The sequence below is a fragment of the Pyxicephalus adspersus genome, chromosome 5, assembly GCF_032062135.1.
Source record: "Pyxicephalus adspersus chromosome 5, UCB_Pads_2.0, whole genome shotgun sequence".
Lineage (NCBI taxonomy): Eukaryota > Metazoa > Chordata > Amphibia > Anura > Pyxicephalidae > Pyxicephalus > Pyxicephalus adspersus.
Window position 1 is genome coordinate 105188157 of NC_092862.1, and position 17847 is coordinate 105206003.

The window sequence follows — 17847 nt, forward strand, 5'->3', positions numbered from 1 at the left end:
GCTGCACAACACTTATGCAATGACAGACTTGTCTGAAAGATTAAGAAGTCAAACTGAGCAATTAAGCCATGGATGTGGTGTTTCATTATACTTTACCAGGAGAGACAACACATTTTCACAGAAGTTTTCACCACAGTTTGATTATATATGTGTATGTATGTTTAGAGCTAGACCAAACAGCAAAAAAATTCTTAAAGCTGATATTAGGGGCAAATAGGAGAATTGTTGGCATTGCCATTGCCAAGTATAGCATGTCAATGGCGGTCATAGAAGGGAGTATTATTAGTACCATAATGCTCAAATCTCCTAAATGCTATTAATTAATGTGGGGCAAATTGTTTTATTATTAAATTTAAAGTATAAAGTTCAACAAATAAATTAATATTGTTTGAAGAACAAAGTTACTAATAAAATATAGGGGAGGGGGAAAGGGAATTAGGGTACAACATGTCTTTGTTCAAACAGAATGAGATAATACCAGTTCAAATACCTGAACAGCTAATTAACATAAAGAACAGTTTAGTATGCATGGAACTAAGAAAAGTTGTAAATATGGCTTAGTATTACAAACTTGCATTATACACATATACATTAATAGCATTTCCAGATAAGAAATAACTCCTAACTAGATATAAATGGAACAGTTGGCGCTTATATTTTGGAGAATGCAACATTATAGGACCGATTTATTAAACCTCTCCAAGACTATCATAGGAGAACCCGGGTGGTCCAGAAAACCAGAAGTGGATCTGGCCCAGGATTAAAAACATTTGCAGAATGATGGTAGATGACATTTTTATGCTCAGTGAGTAGACTTAGCAATGGATCTCCATTTGTCAGGTCATTGCTTTATTTAAAGAAAAGGATGCAGCTCTTTTTAAAATCACTAGAGCTCTCAATAGCTATAAACTAGTTTAAAGCCAGAGCCACTCTTGCAAGAGAAAGTTTAATCTTTTTTTGCCACAAAAAAGTGCATTTCAGGGGCCCAACAGTTCCAAAGACAGATGGACTGAACAGGATCTCTGGTCCTTAGATTCACAGTACTGTATTTGCTCATTTTATACACTGCAGTTCTTGCCAGGTGTAATTTGCGAGAACATAAAACCACAGGGAGGTCTGTAACCAAGGCCAATCTTTATACTTTTACTTCTACCGTGTTTCCCCGATGATAAGGCAGGGCCATCAAATAAGACAGCCCCCCCTTTTTAGAGAAAAATGTAAAATAAGGCTTCCCCCCCACAAATAAGCCACCCACCGATACCTGCGCTTACCCGAATCGGGTGGTACGGTGGGTGACTCCGTGTGGTTCCTCCGTCTGCCTCCATGGCTGCGTGCCGCGCCTCGTCATGAAGAGGAAGTGACAGGACTGCAGTGCGCGCAACTGACTCCGCCCAAGCAAACACAGGCAGCTTCCCTCATCCCTCCCTAACGGAGACTGCAGGAGTTTGTTCACGGCCAGAACATCCAAAAGTGAGACACAGACAGGTTTCTTTTGCTGTGAGCAATACCACTTACTGTATATAACCTTTAGAATGGGACATTAAATGGTACAGTATATGATGAATTACAATGGGACATTTAATGGTACGGTATAATATTGATTACAGTAGAAGGGGACAATGAATGGATCAGATTAATCAGAAGGGGACATGAATGGCACATGATTGATCAGAAGGGGACAATGATTGGCACAGATTGATCAGAAGTGGACATGAATGGCACATGATTGATCAGAAGGGGACAGGAATGGCACATGATTGATCAGAAGGGGACAATGATTGGCACAGATTGATCAGAAGTGGACATGAATGGCACATGAACAATAACTGTGTACTGTAGTCTTCTTCATGGGTAAATAAGGCATCCCCCTGAAAATAAGCCCTAGAGCATATTTTGGCCTTCCAAAAAAAATAAGACAGTGTCTTATCATCGGGGAAACAGGGTAGGTCTGTGTAAACTTCCAGTGTGAAATTATGCCTTTGTGCAGGAGATTCCTGTAATAAAGACCAGTCACTTCTACTCTTTCCTTGTATCCAGGAGTGGGGTGGACCTGCTGCATTCATCTGCACAAGCTACAGCGGGGAAAATAAGTAATGAACATGTCAAAGTTTTTTTTCAACAGGCTATTGACAGATGTGATCCACACATACAAGGAAAAAAAAACAGTCCATAGATTATATGTAATAAAGTGGAACAGCACAGGGAAAGAGTACTGAACATACTGAAATGTATTTAGTACTTAGTAGAAAATTCCTTGCAATGAAAGCTTCAAGAGGTCTCCTGTATGAAAAAGCTAGTTGGCTCACACATGCCTTCACAAATTTTGAAGGTTTTGGGCACCTCTCCTATGAACTGGGTACATTTCTCCATTCATCCATCCTTCAATTATGAAGTCTGGCAGTACCATATGCTGAAAAACAGCCCCACACAATGATGTTCCCATGTCCAAACTTCACTGTTGGTATGGTGTTTTTGTGCGATGTGCAGTGCCATTTCTTCTTCAAACATGGTGTGTGCAATGACTTCCAAAGAGTTAGATTGTGGTCTTTTCTGACCAGACTATACTATCCCAGTATTTCACAGGCTTGTCCAAATGTTTTGCAGCAAACTGAAACAAGCTTCAACTTTCTTTTTATTCAGCAGTGGAGTCTTGCGCAGTGAAGGTGCACAGTGGTTGAGTGCATTTTGATGATATTGGTAGTGATCCACTTCCATATTATGGCCCCAGTGGTGCTCACTGGAACATTCAGAAGCTTGGAATACATCTGTAACCAATTCCATCAGTAAGTTTCTGCAACAATCAGGCTGCCAAACCTTTTACAGGCCAGTAATTAGGACTAAACCAGCTGATATTAATTTACACCGATAAGAAACCGGATCGCTTTCTAAATACTAACTAACTGCTATTTCAGCAGGTTTCTTGGCTTTTCTTATTTGGCTTACCTTTTTGCACCTCCTTTTCTTCCATGTGTTTAATACTTACCCCTTATCTATTTTAATTTATTACACAATTAATGAACATATTTATTTTGATTTTAATAACTTTTTTTTGCATGTGTGGATCATTTAGGTTGTTACCAACATCTGATGTATTTTTCATGCCAATAGCCTCATTAGGGGAAAATGTTGACACACAAAATTGGTATTACCACTTTATTTCTAAGGTAATAATTAGCTTTGCTAAAGCTTTTGGTGGACACAAAATATATTTAAACCCCTTGTTGCTACTGGGGAATGCATTAAACAAAAAATAAAAATTTTCAGCTTTAAGTAAACCTATCAATTCCCAACTCCAGCCCATATTCTTGTTACCCTACTTGGTCCTCCCACTACCCTTCTCTTATTATTCAAACCCATTATCTAATTATCCTCTGTGACCTTTTCTCTCACTCTTAAGCTGCGTACACACTTCCAATTTTTATCGTTGGTAAACGAACGACGAACGATCCTGCACGATATCTGCGAACGATCGTATGGCACCGATCCTGTACATGCAGATATCGTTCAAAGATATTGTACACACGATAGATGCAATCGTTTGAACGATACAGGAAGTGACGTGCACCTCAGGAAGTGAGCGAACGTTCGTTCACCGCGCATGCTCAGACCATGGACGATCACTGAACGACCGTACACACGATAGATGGACAACGATCGTCGTCCAATCCGATCCGCCGGTCCGGTCGTTCATTTCCAACGACTATCCTCGTTCGTCGGCGTCGATGGTTACTTTTTTTACGAACGATTTTTGGCCAATCGGTCGTTCGTCGTTCATTTCCAACGATAAAAATTGGAAGTGTGTACGCAGCTTTGCTCTGCAAACCCTTTCCCATGTTTGTTTTTCATTTTTTGTTTTATTTGGTTTGGTTAAAGCTTGGACCAATCAGTTTTGTACACCGTTTTGGTAAAGCTAGATCTAATGCAAATGAAAATTTCTGTACTTTTTTATGGAGTTGTATTTATGAATCATCATGCATATCAGTATGTTGTTTTATAACTTTTTCATACCAATGAAACGTTTTAGGAAAATAAAGATCTAGAACATTAAAGTGGAACTGAACTCAGTGGGTTGTGAGCTTCTGCCATGCAAGTATACCCAGCATAATTGCCGATCATGGCACATACTTACTTGTGTGGTGCCACCCTGCACAATAACAGGTCCAGGATCCATCATTGCTGAATCCTCAATAAGCAGCATCTTCTACGCTGGCTCCATAGAGGACTTTTGTGAAAACGGCGACCCTATTTGGCCATTGGATGGCCACAGACTATAACTCCTGCATGTGCACAGGAGTTACATTGTCCTCAGCGCCTGGTTCAGTTTGGCACCGCCGCATTTAGAGTCAAGCTCTAGTCTACACGGTGCATGCACTGTACATTGAAGAGCTTAAAACAAAAAAACAACCCAAAGCTGGGGATTCATTTTTTTTACAAAAGCAGCATTGCATGTCTTATGTTACTGCAATTTTTACATGGCCTATTTTCTTTTGGCTAGAAGACAGAGCATTTCCAAAGCTGCAATCTGGGGTGTTGCAGTATGCAGTGCTTTACACCTGTCAAAGGTAATCCAAAAAACAACCAGTAATAATCACTCAATAAGGAACAGTGATGGAGGAGCCACAGTGCAACACATGGTGCTGCATACCCCTAAGCTACATACACGCGTCCAATGGTTCTCGTCTGATAATAGGCTCAGGGCCGAAATCAGACGAGAATCGGGCGTGTGTACAGCACCCGTTGTTTATTGTCTGAACGAATGTCCTGACGGATCCATGGGAGATAAATGATCGACAAATGGGCAACAAATGATCCTAATGCAAGGGAAGGGGGAGAGCGCGCAGCAGGTGCCGCTTTGTCATTCTCCCCTTTCCATGCAGCAGAATGGTGCTTATGTACAGCACTCGTTCTTGCATTGTGCAGTCTTTTGTCGTTGGAAAGGATAGTGAAAGATCCTTTCAAATGACAAAAATTGCAGATGTATATGTGGCTTTAGACCAGTCTAAGTGTCCATATTGACCCCTGTCCATATCCTGAAGCACCTATAATGGGCACATGTGGTAGACCACGGAGCAATGGAAGAAGGCAGTCTAGTATAAAGAATCTTTTTTTTTTTAATCAGGTGGATGGTTAGGTGCATCATATGCCTAACAGAGTAAAAGATTGGAGCATACTGCTGCCTACAAGATGGAAACAGGAGGCCATGCAATTTAAAGAATCGTCTGATAATATCTACAAGACACCTTCAGAAGACCTGTGAAGTCCTTGTCTCCATGGGTCAGAGACGTTTTGCCAGAACAAGGGGGACAAACTCAGTATTTGGCAGGTGGTTTTAATATTTTATCCAATAAATTATATCACGGATGTACAAAAGATTAGGCTGTAATATGTGTCTGGTATCAGCTGAGAGTCCCTGGTGCTCTCCTTCCGCAAGGTGCTATAATTAAATGCTGCATATCAGGAGAACAATCTGCCCTCAAAATGACAATGTATGTGAATTCCTTCTATTCTGCCTTTATCATCAATAACCAGGGAAAGTCTTACTAAGCAGAACCAATATCTGCAGGCAGGCAATCTCATTTTCTGTATACAAACTTTATATGTGTTTACCTTGCTTTCAGAGACCTGTTTTAAAAAATATTGTCAGTCTCCAAAGGCATTTGCATATGTATGAAACAGAGGCTGCAGCTAGTACTGGTAAAGCTTCTTAATTCTTAAAAAACAGAAACCCACTCACAAGAATCTGTTGAGTGAATTACTACCGGTAAAACACGTTAGTAGTTGTGTGAAAATGAAGAGCAAAAGAGATTTCCTGCAAAAAATAAAATATTTCTATATTCATTATTATTGTTTCACCACCTTTTACTGGTGGGATCATTGTAGACGACATTTCCCAATGCAGATGTACTAACAATATATTGCTCATCTCCCCTCCATACAAAAATCACAAAATACAATACCTAATATATTCCTGCTGTTCATGTAGAGGGACCCATGGATGTCACCGTCTCTCCTAATTTGGACTACAAATACCTCCTTCACTCCATTACATAGAGTCAATCTTTTGTAGGTTGCAGATGGTAACTGGGCTTCTTTATACGCCTGTACATGGCTGCCATGATCCAATAGTCCTCAGAGCACTTTCAGGTTACATCGGAGACTCATCTGCCTGCTTGACCATCCTAAAAACCTCATTATTATTCTGAACTCCCTTCCAGGTTTCTTTGTTTGAGTACTGCTTAAGGTTAACATGATCGGTGTTAATCAGTACTAAGATGGTTACTGTAAACAAGGCTCAGGTATAAATATTTTAGCACTGAATGTCTGGACTGGGCACGGCTTGAGGTTAGCTTCAAACATGTTAAAGGAAACTTACACACAAAAAAAAATGGCTTTCCTTGGAGGTCTTCTCAATATGCAAGTTGCCTGGCTTTTATAAACGGATTCCAAGGTTTAACTATGTTGAGTTACTGAAACAGATAATCAGATTATTGTTCTGATTTCATTTGCTGCTTAAATGTTCCAAATAATGGTTAGAAAGTATTGATGCCACCGTGCCAGTCAGACTAGACTCAAACTTTACAAATGTGTTCCAAATATTCCACTAGAGAGACACCTACGAGTTGATCTTTTTTAGCAAGGTAAATACAAAAACATGGAATACACACATTGGGGCTTTGTGTAAACGGTTTGGTCTGTACCCTTGTGATCATCTTGTGTCCTCCTTCCTACACTAGGTTGGGGTTGGAGTGACCTGATAAGAAGAAAGTTATGGCTGGTATGCCCTGATGGGTCATGAGACCCAACTGGTAATATACAAATTATAATAATAAACTAACAATTGCAGTTTTTTTTTCAAATTATAATGTAACAAGGAGGTTTGGTCAAAATGATCTAGCAATGGTCATGTAACGATTTGATTGGTTGAGATTGTACAGTGTATAATTGTACAGATATCATGGAATTCAGTACAGACATTTTCTGGATACATGTAATGAAATGCCAGCTTCCCCCTGCTTTACTCTTCCCAGTTAGATGATATGAAATAGGGCATTCACTGGGGTAAGCCGAGCCGTGTGATCTTGCTGCTGGAACTGTTGTCGTTTTGGACCATAGTACGCATCCAATAGAGATAAGTACTAACTTTTAACTAAACAGTGCCTGAGTGTTTTGGGTCGACCTTTAACCCTTCCTGACACCTACATACTCCCACAAATCCTTCCACCTGCTTACAATTCCTGATATCTAATCTTTTTATAATATACTTTTCCAGCTTTGGAAAACATTTTAGGTAGAACAAAAAAAACAGCTATCAAATTTTAAATGCTAAAAGAGGAAAGGGAAACAAAACTGGCACATCCCAAACTCCAACATACCATGGCCTTCTTACTAGTGAAGGCCAGACTGTCAGCACTGCAACAACCAGCAGCTATGAAGTGTGGCAATTATTAATACACCATTTGTAAATATCAGAGGTTTGAAATGCATTGGCAGCAAATATGACGAATTGTCAGGCTATTTTATTGGATTCAATACTTATTGGCCAAAAATCTGAGGGTAATGCTTGGATTTCCCCTTTCCTGTTCGATTTCAATCAGTAAGTTTTTAGACTAAGTGGTTTTCCCCAGTTTAGACAGAATGATATTCATCAGCTCCATGTGACCCATAGATTTAGGTCTATTCTGAGGATTCAGTGCCACCCTCTATCCATGTTAAGATTTTAGCTCATTTTCTGTTAGTAGAAGGTCTTAAAGGAGCAAAGTGTTTTTGTGAGCTTGAAGGTGGGCTAAAAAATTTTCATTACGTTTTAGTGAATGGTCTGCTTGGTCCAGCCAACATTTTCTAATTTTAGATCTTCAGTTTAGGTTCCTATTAAGTCCATTGGTGGACTGGTGATATCGGTGCCCACTACCATGCTTATGTGATATCGTCAGGAATAAACTAGAAGCATGAGGAGGGAAAAAAAAACCTAAGCAGAACAAAGACGATAAATAAATACATTTCCAATAAATGTTTTCTTTCACTCCTATTTTGAAATCTTTAGGAGGATCTCGTTGAAAAACGATAGGGAAAATGTTTGACCACCAAGTGCTCTAACATTGTAATGTAAAACATACATGGAAGTTTTCAGTTTCTTCGCAATTATTAAGCAACCATCACAAAAAAAGAGAACTGCAATCCTAGTGTTCGTTGTGTACCACTAACCTAGCAGTTACTATGTATGACTCATTGAGTGCCTTGCCAAGTGCTTTGGTCTGCTCCTAACAACTTAATAATGGAAAAGTGTAATCATCAATATAAATATATGTTATGTATATATGTAAATCAGCGTACACAGGTTATTTAGGTATTGGAGATAACAGGTGATTTTTTAAAAGACCATGCCACCAGGAAAAAGATGAGCAACAATTTCTAAACATTTAAATATTTTTTGTATTTAATCAAACCACAAAACTTTACAAATTCAAAAGGAAAAATACGAGTTGACCTGCCAAAAAACTAAAAATGAACCCTACCAGCTTAAGAGTGGAGCCAGCTCTCCTCACTCCATTCCTGGTACGGACATCTTTACCCAATTCTTTTCTGAGTTCCATCATCTTGATTGGCCAAACTGGGATGAGTCAACTCCTTTGCATGTATGTAGTTCATTCATTCATTCCTGGCAGCCAACTATCTCAGGATTGTTCACAGGTGCGAGAAAAGTATTACAAAACAGGCAGGTAAACTGTTTTTATTGCAGAAAGGTGACCACCTGTCCCATTTTGCAAGATCCTGACTTTTTACATTTTTTATGTTTTGTTTCACATTAGTAACATTCTTGCCTATATTTTTATTTACAGAATTTTATTTACTTCGGACATGTTCCAATGAGTGCCTTATCACCCCATAACAATTTTGGTGACAATGCCATGTTTAGGGGCTTTGCAATTAAAATTGTAGCGACAACTCTATTGAAGCGTTTTGTCTATCTATAAATTAACTTTGTGTTCCAGTAGGCTCCCCTGACCCCAGCAATAGGTAAACAGTAGCATAACTTATTTTCAGAAAAGCTACACTCTTTGTACAAATCATTTCACCACGGTCATGTTCTCACATGTACTCGAGATTCCCTAGCAATGGTTACATTACCATGTTAAATAGCTTTAGCAAAAATACATTTCTTAGCTTTCATCACTAGTAGGCAGATACATGGTCAAAGTAACTTCATATATTCTTTAGAAATATTAAAATAATATTTCTACTGAAAGAAAACTTCAAAATTCTACTGAACTATTCTTTTACAATTTTTTACTAATTCCTTAGTGCATAACAATAGCCTTGTATTTTTAATTAAATTTGTTTAACTGCACTCATTTTCTCTAGCTGGAAATGTAATTATTTTGGACATGGCAAATCTTTTTCACTGCTGAATAATGAAAATAATATTAGTATGAAAGCTTTTCTTTAATCACAGCATGGACCCTAATCTGGAGCCCTACATTTACCTGTATTTTGCACATGCAGGGCAAAGAAATAAAAGTCTGATTTATTGCCCAAGCACCAAGCAGTGTATATTCATTGACCTGCATGGACAAAAGAGAGATTTAATTTACAATTTATATCAGGGCATCTCAGAAACACATGTTGATTAATCCATGTTTCACATCTTTGAAAATGGTGCACAGAAATTCAGAGGATTCCTAGCTTTTATTTCAGCAGACATTATGTTGCCTTTTTTGCATTGTATTTCAAACTAATATTGTCAGCAATTAATGCTGGACTACACACCTATCCCCACCCCTTTCCACAAACATATATTTATTTTCTAGTAAAAACACATAATTTAAGGAAATAGCTCTTTGAAGATGTAGTTCTGGGGGGGTGTACGTACATTATTACCTTACAGCAGCTGCACTACTATTAAAGGCCTTGTGATAAAATCAAAGAGTAATAAAATCGGTTTCTTATTATAGAATCAAAGTTCATGAAGCAAATAATGCCGGGGCAGGCCATAGAGGAGAGACGGAGAGAAGAGGAGCTCTGAAAAGGAGAGATACTTATGTGAGTACTGTGAATGGAGATGTTCTTTAAAAAAAAAAATATATATATATATATATATATATATATATATATATATATATATATATATATATATATAGATAGATATACAAGCTTCTGAAATGTAAAAGTCAGATCCAAGTTACTTTAAAAAAGTTAATCTTTGGATATATATAAAAGCAAACTTCTAACTTGCTTTTTGGACTCCCATATACAGCATCACACAGAATAGGAGAGGAAGGAGCTGAACTAGAAACCAATGAATTTCTTTGCATGCGACTGTGAGGGCAAAGTATATGCAAACAAATTAGGAAAAAAAAAAGAGTGAGCAGAGAGACAACTTCCTGTTGCTCTTTCACTGCCCAATCAGCAGGCTGGAAAAGGGGGATGATATTGCCATATTTTTACTGAAACAGAGAAAGTGGTATTATCTGCCTGGCTGTGCAAATCCCAGGACTTGATAGACAAAAATACAAATCCATAGGTAAATGGCTACTTTATATTCATTTCAAACAATGCAATATGCAAATCTAAATACTTCCCTGTTACCTATACTATCCAAAATTAAAAAGCTCTAATGAGGATTATGGAGCCGATGACCAGATTTAAAAGTTCACCTTGCTGAAACATCATTAGGTTCCAATATATTATATGCTCATCCTATCTCAGTCTTCAGAATCCCGGACCTAAGCTTTTATTATGCTTTGCATTTTACTTAACGTCCATTTTAATGGCAGACAATGAAACAAGTTTTTATTCAGCATCCAGTACCATCAATCTCTGGAGGTTGGTCTGTCTGACCATGTCAGTCCCAAAGCAGACTGTACATGGAAGAACATGGGGCAGAACTAGGGGGACCACATTGTTCTGCTCAGGGCTTTGCGCTGCCACCCAAGTCATATGTTCTGCTCAGGGCTATGCGCTGCCACCCAAGTCATATGTTAAGGGTAAAATTACATATTTAGAGGTGTGGAAAGCCTGTGATCTTTGCATTGCAAATGCTTAGTCCTGAAGGTTTGACCCCAAGTAAACCTGGCAACTTGTCACATTACAAAGGCACATGCATAGAGATCTGACAAAACTTTGTACTTCAGGTGTCAATTTAACCAAGTCAAAATGTATATTCTTTTTGTCACACATATACAGTTGCCATGACTAGCCTAATAAAATGGTTTCTTTTCAAAAAAAAAAAAATTTTCAGATGCCTCATTTTACTGTCTTCATGCCCTTTGTTTAACGTTAATATAACTCTGTGTTACTTTCTTAGGTGGGTGCATAATATTTACTCAGGATAATCTTGTTTTCTAGTGTGAAACTTGACAAATAGGTCCCAGCCCAGGTTTTATAATATGTGAAACTCTCGGAGAAGATACCAGTGGGATTCATCTGCCTGGTGCCCAATTGTCATTGTTAGCAAATACCTGGTGTTTATCAAGCTACAATTGTTGCATTGTTGTTCTGAATTTGTACATTCATTTATTTATTTTGTTATTGCTTGTTAAATTACTTTTTGTTTGATTTAGCTTTTTGTTGGATTACTTTTAGTTCCCTGTTTAGTTTTAGTTCTCCTGATAAGATATATGATACTAAACAAGTTGGAGCAATCTTTGCATATAGTCATTACTTAATATACAATCAAATGTCTGACTTACATGACTTTTTTAACATGCCTATGGAGGTGTGATACATGGTTATGCTATATGGTATGAGCTTCAATAATATTGCTTTTAAGCAAAGCTTTATTAAAGTTTATTTCTTTCAGTAAGAATTTGTACAATTTGCTCAAATGGCCACACACGAAGCCTTTAATGTCCCATTTTGCTTGTACAACAACCATATACTTTTTATCTATAGTAAGACCCATCAAAATGAACTATGAAGATGAATTTGCCCAAAGATCCCTAAACTTATTAATACACATGCCGACATATTAAGGAGAGCTTTACAAAGTCCATAGTCATAACTGCTCACAATCTAATGTCCCTACCATAGACCCATGTTTTTAATACAGTCTAAGGTCAATTTTAGGGGGATCTAGTTAACACTTTATTTACATTAAGTATGTATTGATAGCAAGAATGTATTTTTATACAAATGTTAGTTCTGGAGCAATCAACCATCAGAACGGCTTTATAGCTTTTCACCTGTTAGCATGACCTGAAGGTTGCCATTTTCATGTTAGGAAAAAAAAAAAACACAGTGCAGGTCCTTAGAGCTATATGCACACCTTAAAAATGCTGGGCAGACGAACAAGAATGCTTTCAAAGTCAAGGTTTACTTACAGAAGGAATGTTATCTTGTATACACAGATTGAACTGCTCTCAAAATCAAGTGGCCCAGTATTTTAAATAAGGAATTAAAGAGCTTTGTAAAGGATTAGGACCGAAAATTCAGAATAATTTGCATATTAAGTCTGCCAACCATTGCACAACCACAAATTGAAGTATAATAGCAAGTAAAGATCGGCCACAGGTAATATTGCCTTATATTATTACACTTTTTTTTAGGGGCTAGAGAATGACCCATTTACTTTTTTCCCCTTTTTGACAAACCAATTCTTTCTTTGTATAGAGTCATCCTGGACGTGACAAGTGTGCTTCTGAATCCAAGAAGTTCCGTTTATTACACACAGGGTTTTTTCAACAGTTTTTACATTCGCAGTGTAATGAAGCCGATCCTACTTTTTCTCATTAGGAGGGAAGGAAACAGCTTTTTTAGGGTTTCACCAGCATGTGAAAATATTTATACATTGCATAATAAATATTTCAATATAGGTTATATTTTGCCATTTCCAACATTTGCAGTATTTTAAGAAACAATATCTATTAAAGGTAAAATGATAATTGGTAGTAAAATTATGCCAAGACTTTGCTTGGAGCATTAGTTTTCCTAGTTGTTGCTTTCCTATTTCCCAAATGTAGATTACACATATATAGCCAAACCAAATATAAAGACCACAGCAGACAAAAGGTGCTTGTGGACGGTCACATCATGGCTGCACATTATAAATTATTTGTGGTCTATTTTTACTTTAATAGAAGTAGTTAATGTTATTGTTACATATATCACATACAGTTATCAGGGAACAATACATTTTTTATGTATTGCAAAGAGCAAGATTTACACTTTTATTTCATTTTAAGGAGATTAGACAAGAGCAAAAGGGGGTAAAGACAGAAGGGCAGGGCTTTATACTTTATTTACAAGGGTTATCTACCCTTTTATATGAAGAATTGTGGTGATAGGTCCACTTTAGGGATGAGAAAGTCCTAACACCTGAATAGTATACTTTCTCAGGTTCAGTGTCAGAGAAGGAATTGTAACCTATACATTTCATAAAAGCTCGGCAGCTAGCATTTTCTATAGGATAAACAGCAATAGGCTGAAAGGCAGTTTGATATATCCCTGTTTGTCCCATATGCTAAAAATTCACTAGCAGAGTTCCAGGAGCTGATCTCATTCCTAACTACCAGTTGCATGGCATACAGCAGGGGTATCAAACTGTCAAATCTGGCCCCCAACGCCGTTTTTTTTGGCCCCCAAAGGAATCCTAAATATGAACTGCAGCTGGCTCGCTGCGGCATTGAAATAGTGCCGCTACTACAATTCCCAGCATCACTTGTGTCTATAGACCAGCAGTCTCACCGCCTGTCCGTGGCCCCGTGTTGGACTGTTTTATAGACGCAAATAATGCCAGGTATTTTAGTAGCGGCGCTATTTCAATGAGGAGGGAGTTTCAGCGGCGGGCCACTCATAAAATTTAGCCCCGCATTGGCCGCGTCTGGCATTTCCAGCACTCCCCCCTGCTGTATTTTTCCTTGCAACTCCAAGGCATGGACTTGAATGGTTGGATTTTCATAGAAGAATATTGTTATTATTATTGCTTGCCTGTGCACAAAGGTTACCATTGAAATTTAATTCGGAAGACTACAAATAGAGAAAGTTTAAAAAAAAAAAAATGAAAAAGAAAAATTATGCCTCCTTCCCAATTATAAGCTTGTTCCAGATTGAATGTGCAGCAAAACCTCTTTGTTTCCATATGAAAATGGTTTATATCTAACGAGAAGGAAAAATGTCCTTATTTTTTCAATACATTTCAAGGTTGGCCCACGACTTTGTCTAAGTTTTTAATTTTAGCCCACTGTGTATTTGAGTTTGACACCCCTGGCATAGAGTGTCCCTCAATGGCAGCTGTGGGTTCTTCCCCCTGTATATAGAGTATTTCTGTTTAATTTGGCATACCTCTTTCTTAAGAAAAAATATTTCAGGTGCACTAAGTTTTGTTGAGCAGGAAGTTGAAACAAAGTGGCAGACCTACAGGTCAGTAAACAAAGCAGCCAAACTGTGAATTCTAGTGCCATACCTGCTAGCTAGCAAAGCAAAGGACGCAGCGGTCATGAGTATATAACCTAGCAGTATTGCGTTTATAGCCCTGATCTTGGTATTTGCTCTTTGCCAAGGAGCCCTGTACAGCTGTCAGATAATTGTCACTGGAAATTATCTTCTCCATTGTTTCCAGTGATAAATGAATAACAAAGTGCTGTACTCACAGTGCAGTTCTGTTCTTTGGAGGGGGGTGAACCCTCCATAGGAGTGCACATCATCTGATGTGTATACGTAGCTTTAGGCATAGTGTAAGCTTTTTCTATATGGACCCCAAAAGCAGAATAAGGATAGGACTATATAAGGGGTAGATAAAAATAGTTGGGGTTCCATACCTGATCAAGCTTCAGTTGGAATGATTTGTTTTTGAAAAAAAATCTCCGTAGAGCTATATAGCTGTCCCTAGTCTAGTGCAATATATTTAGACTCCAGTGGTTCCCAATATTCATCATTTTCTCTCTTTATAATTAATTATTAATATAATTAATAAACAGGATTTATATAGCACCAACATATTTCGCAGTGCTGTACTTTGCTAGATCTCCTTCAGGCCCTATTTTGCCAAAAAACAACAAAGACAGCAAATCACAGTGTGAAAGGTGCTAAATGTTTTTAGCCTGTCTCATTCATCTAAAGCCTTTTAAAATTATTCTCCTAATTATTTTTAATGTTTAATAGAATTCATTTAATCTCAGATGTTTCAAAAACAACATTATGACAATGTATAAAAACATTAGCTCTATCTGTAATCGCATCTGAAAGCCAGGGACAATCTCCTAAAATGTTGTCCCAGGATTTTGTGTTATTATGAGGACTATCACCCTTTATCATCACAACAGAATTTAACCCCCCCCCCCAAAAAAAATAAAAATAGGATATTGAAATAGAACTCCCCACATCCTCAGTTTCCTGTACAATAAAATTACAGTTCTTTTTAATTAAAATGTATATCTAGGCAAAACTTATTTTTGCATACAGTCAGCTTTTGTTTGTATTTACATTTGTGTCCTCATAGGAGATTCACCCCATTTTATGTACTGACCACAGTCACGGAAAAAGAAAAAAATAAGGGAAAACCCCAATGAGTTAAAGTTTTCCCCCAAACAACAAGACAGTAAGGATATCTTCCAATGGGGGCACTTTTGCAGGAAACAAGTAAATGTAAACCACAATAATAATAAAAGCCTAGTACTATTTTATTGTTCCCTAAATCAGTGTTTATTGAAGTTTAACCCCTTGAAATACCCTCTACTATAATAATAATAACTGCAGCCCACAGTACATTAGCATGGTGGTTAGTGGGAAAAATGTCTCCTACATTACTGGCCAGTGAGAAGAATGTCACCATTACAGATAGCCAAAAAGATGATTGGTATCCAAAAAAAAAAAAACTTAACCTGAGAGGCGCACACAGCTCATAACTCAAGGAACCTCCAGTTGAACGTACTGCTGTAAACTAACAAGTTTTACCTGCACAGACACTTTTATTTGCACAATATACCAAGAAGCAGATCTACACCCCCTATGGCAAGAGTGCCCAACAGGTGGATTGGGATCTGCCGGTAGATCGCAAAGGCAACACGAGTAGATCGCGGAGCACTGCCTTTCAAAATAAACTCTACCGCGCACAGGAGTTATTAAGTCCAAGATTTTATTGTTGGTAGATCATTTTGACTTTGTCATTTTAAAAGTGTGTACACCCCTGACATATGGGCACAGGATGCATATATATAAAAGAAGAAATAAGGAGGATGCCATACTCACAATTTCTGCCAGCAGTAGCAGTCCTGGTACAGTGGAGATGAAGCTCCTGTCATAGGCTAGGCTGGCACTGGTGGTGAAGGTCTCACAGTAGGAGCTGGTGGTGGTGCTCACCGTCTGGGTTCGGGGTCTTTGCTCCTCCATCTCCCCTGTAGGGATCCCAGGGACAGTTTAGAAGTTTTGTTCCCAGCACATGCCCCCTCTTGCCCTGCCTAGCTATGAGAATGGCTGCACGCTTCCTGACAAGTTATTTGATCTGTGAGCTGTGCTCCTCTCATGTCCCTGGCACTGCACCGATTACAGAACACAAAGGGACAGTCAGACAGAGCTGCCCTCCTCCTCCTCCCCTGCCAGACATGGGGCAGGGCTCAGGTAGCACACACACACACACTGCTGACAAAACAATATACCTTTGTTTGTCTTTTCACAGATCTCCTCATCTTCAAATCTAAAGGCAACGCTGGAGGGTGCCAGGAAAGGAGACTGGGTGATGATAAAGTGGGTGCCCCAGCACCTGGAGGGAGGGTGATGCCACTTATCATATGATGGGCCTTTTTTTGCAGTCATGATAGCTGGGCTGTTCACACACCTTGCTGGGGAATAATAGGGCCTGAGATTTGTAGGGAAGGTGAGCTGAAAAACCAGGACAGGTGTTCTCTGCTTCCAAACTGGACTCTGTGCTGATCCCTACTAGTTATGGACTTCAGTCCTTCTTCTGCAGCTTACCAATAATGAGCTGCTGGGAAATCAGCTTTATTCTCATCTACAGACAACTGCAGAACTTTTCTGTATAGTTATAAGAAATCAATATTTATTTTAAAGCTATTAAAAATATTTATTTTTCTGACATCCACAATATCTCCTTAGGATCCTTTTACACTTGCAGTAGTGCTCAATAATCTGCTCCCAGGTGCCTAAAGAACTGCACCCAGGAGCTGCAATCTGCACTGCAAGGTAATACTTTGCATGTGTTGTCCTTTCATTTGTGGTGTGGTTCTTCTTCCTCCAGAAGAGGAAAAGCAACTGAATACCCAGACATGACTTGTCTCTCCCAACAACTGTGCCACAAAAGCAAATATGCACACAAAGCGGTTTCCTTCTAGTCCCATACAGGTGAATGGGAGCAGCTAGGAGCATGGTTAAGAATGCGGTACAATGCGAAGTTCAAAATTAGCCTTTAACCCTATGCAATCGTCCGATTTACATGAGATGATTGTTGCTGGATACAAACTTTTGTGATCGTTTCAAATGACAAAATGTGCTGTGTACACAACATTATTGTATTTTATTGACAAGGGACTTGGGAGGACGAGCAAGTGACACCCCAGTGTGCTCCGCTTCATAGAAGTGAATAGGGGTTACTGATCATCATTAATGAGCGACATCGGAGGAACGCTGTACACATGCTAGATTTTTGACTGAGACAAGCACAACCTTGGGCGACGATTATTTGACGTCTGTACGTAGCTTTACTTGATTTGGAGGGACAGTCCCTATTTCAAAACCCAGTCCTTATGTCTGTCCCTCTTTCCCCTTCATTTGGCCCTCTTTTTGTGCGGATACAGTCACCTCTGTATTTTTTTTTTTTTATACATTAAATTTTTATTGATTTTATTTGGTTTTTCATAACAAAAACGTACAGAACATACAATAATTACAGTCTTACAG

General features: G+C 38.5%; 1 protein-coding gene across 1 annotated transcript in view; it reads right to left on the reverse strand.

The window, feature by feature from the left end:
• The window catches only part of CMTM8 (CKLF like MARVEL transmembrane domain containing 8), a 30162-nt gene extending 13384 nt beyond the window's left edge, over positions 1-16778 (reverse strand). The window contains exons 1-2 of the mRNA XM_072413446.1: positions 16590-16778; positions 16183-16328 (exon numbers count right to left, since the gene is read on the reverse strand). Coding sequence (XP_072269547.1) covers positions 16183-16328; positions 16590-16746 — 303 coding nt within the window. The 5' untranslated portion in view covers positions 16747-16778. The remainder of the gene's footprint in view (positions 1-16182; positions 16329-16589) is intronic.
• Positions 16779-17847: the final 1069 nt, after the last annotated feature.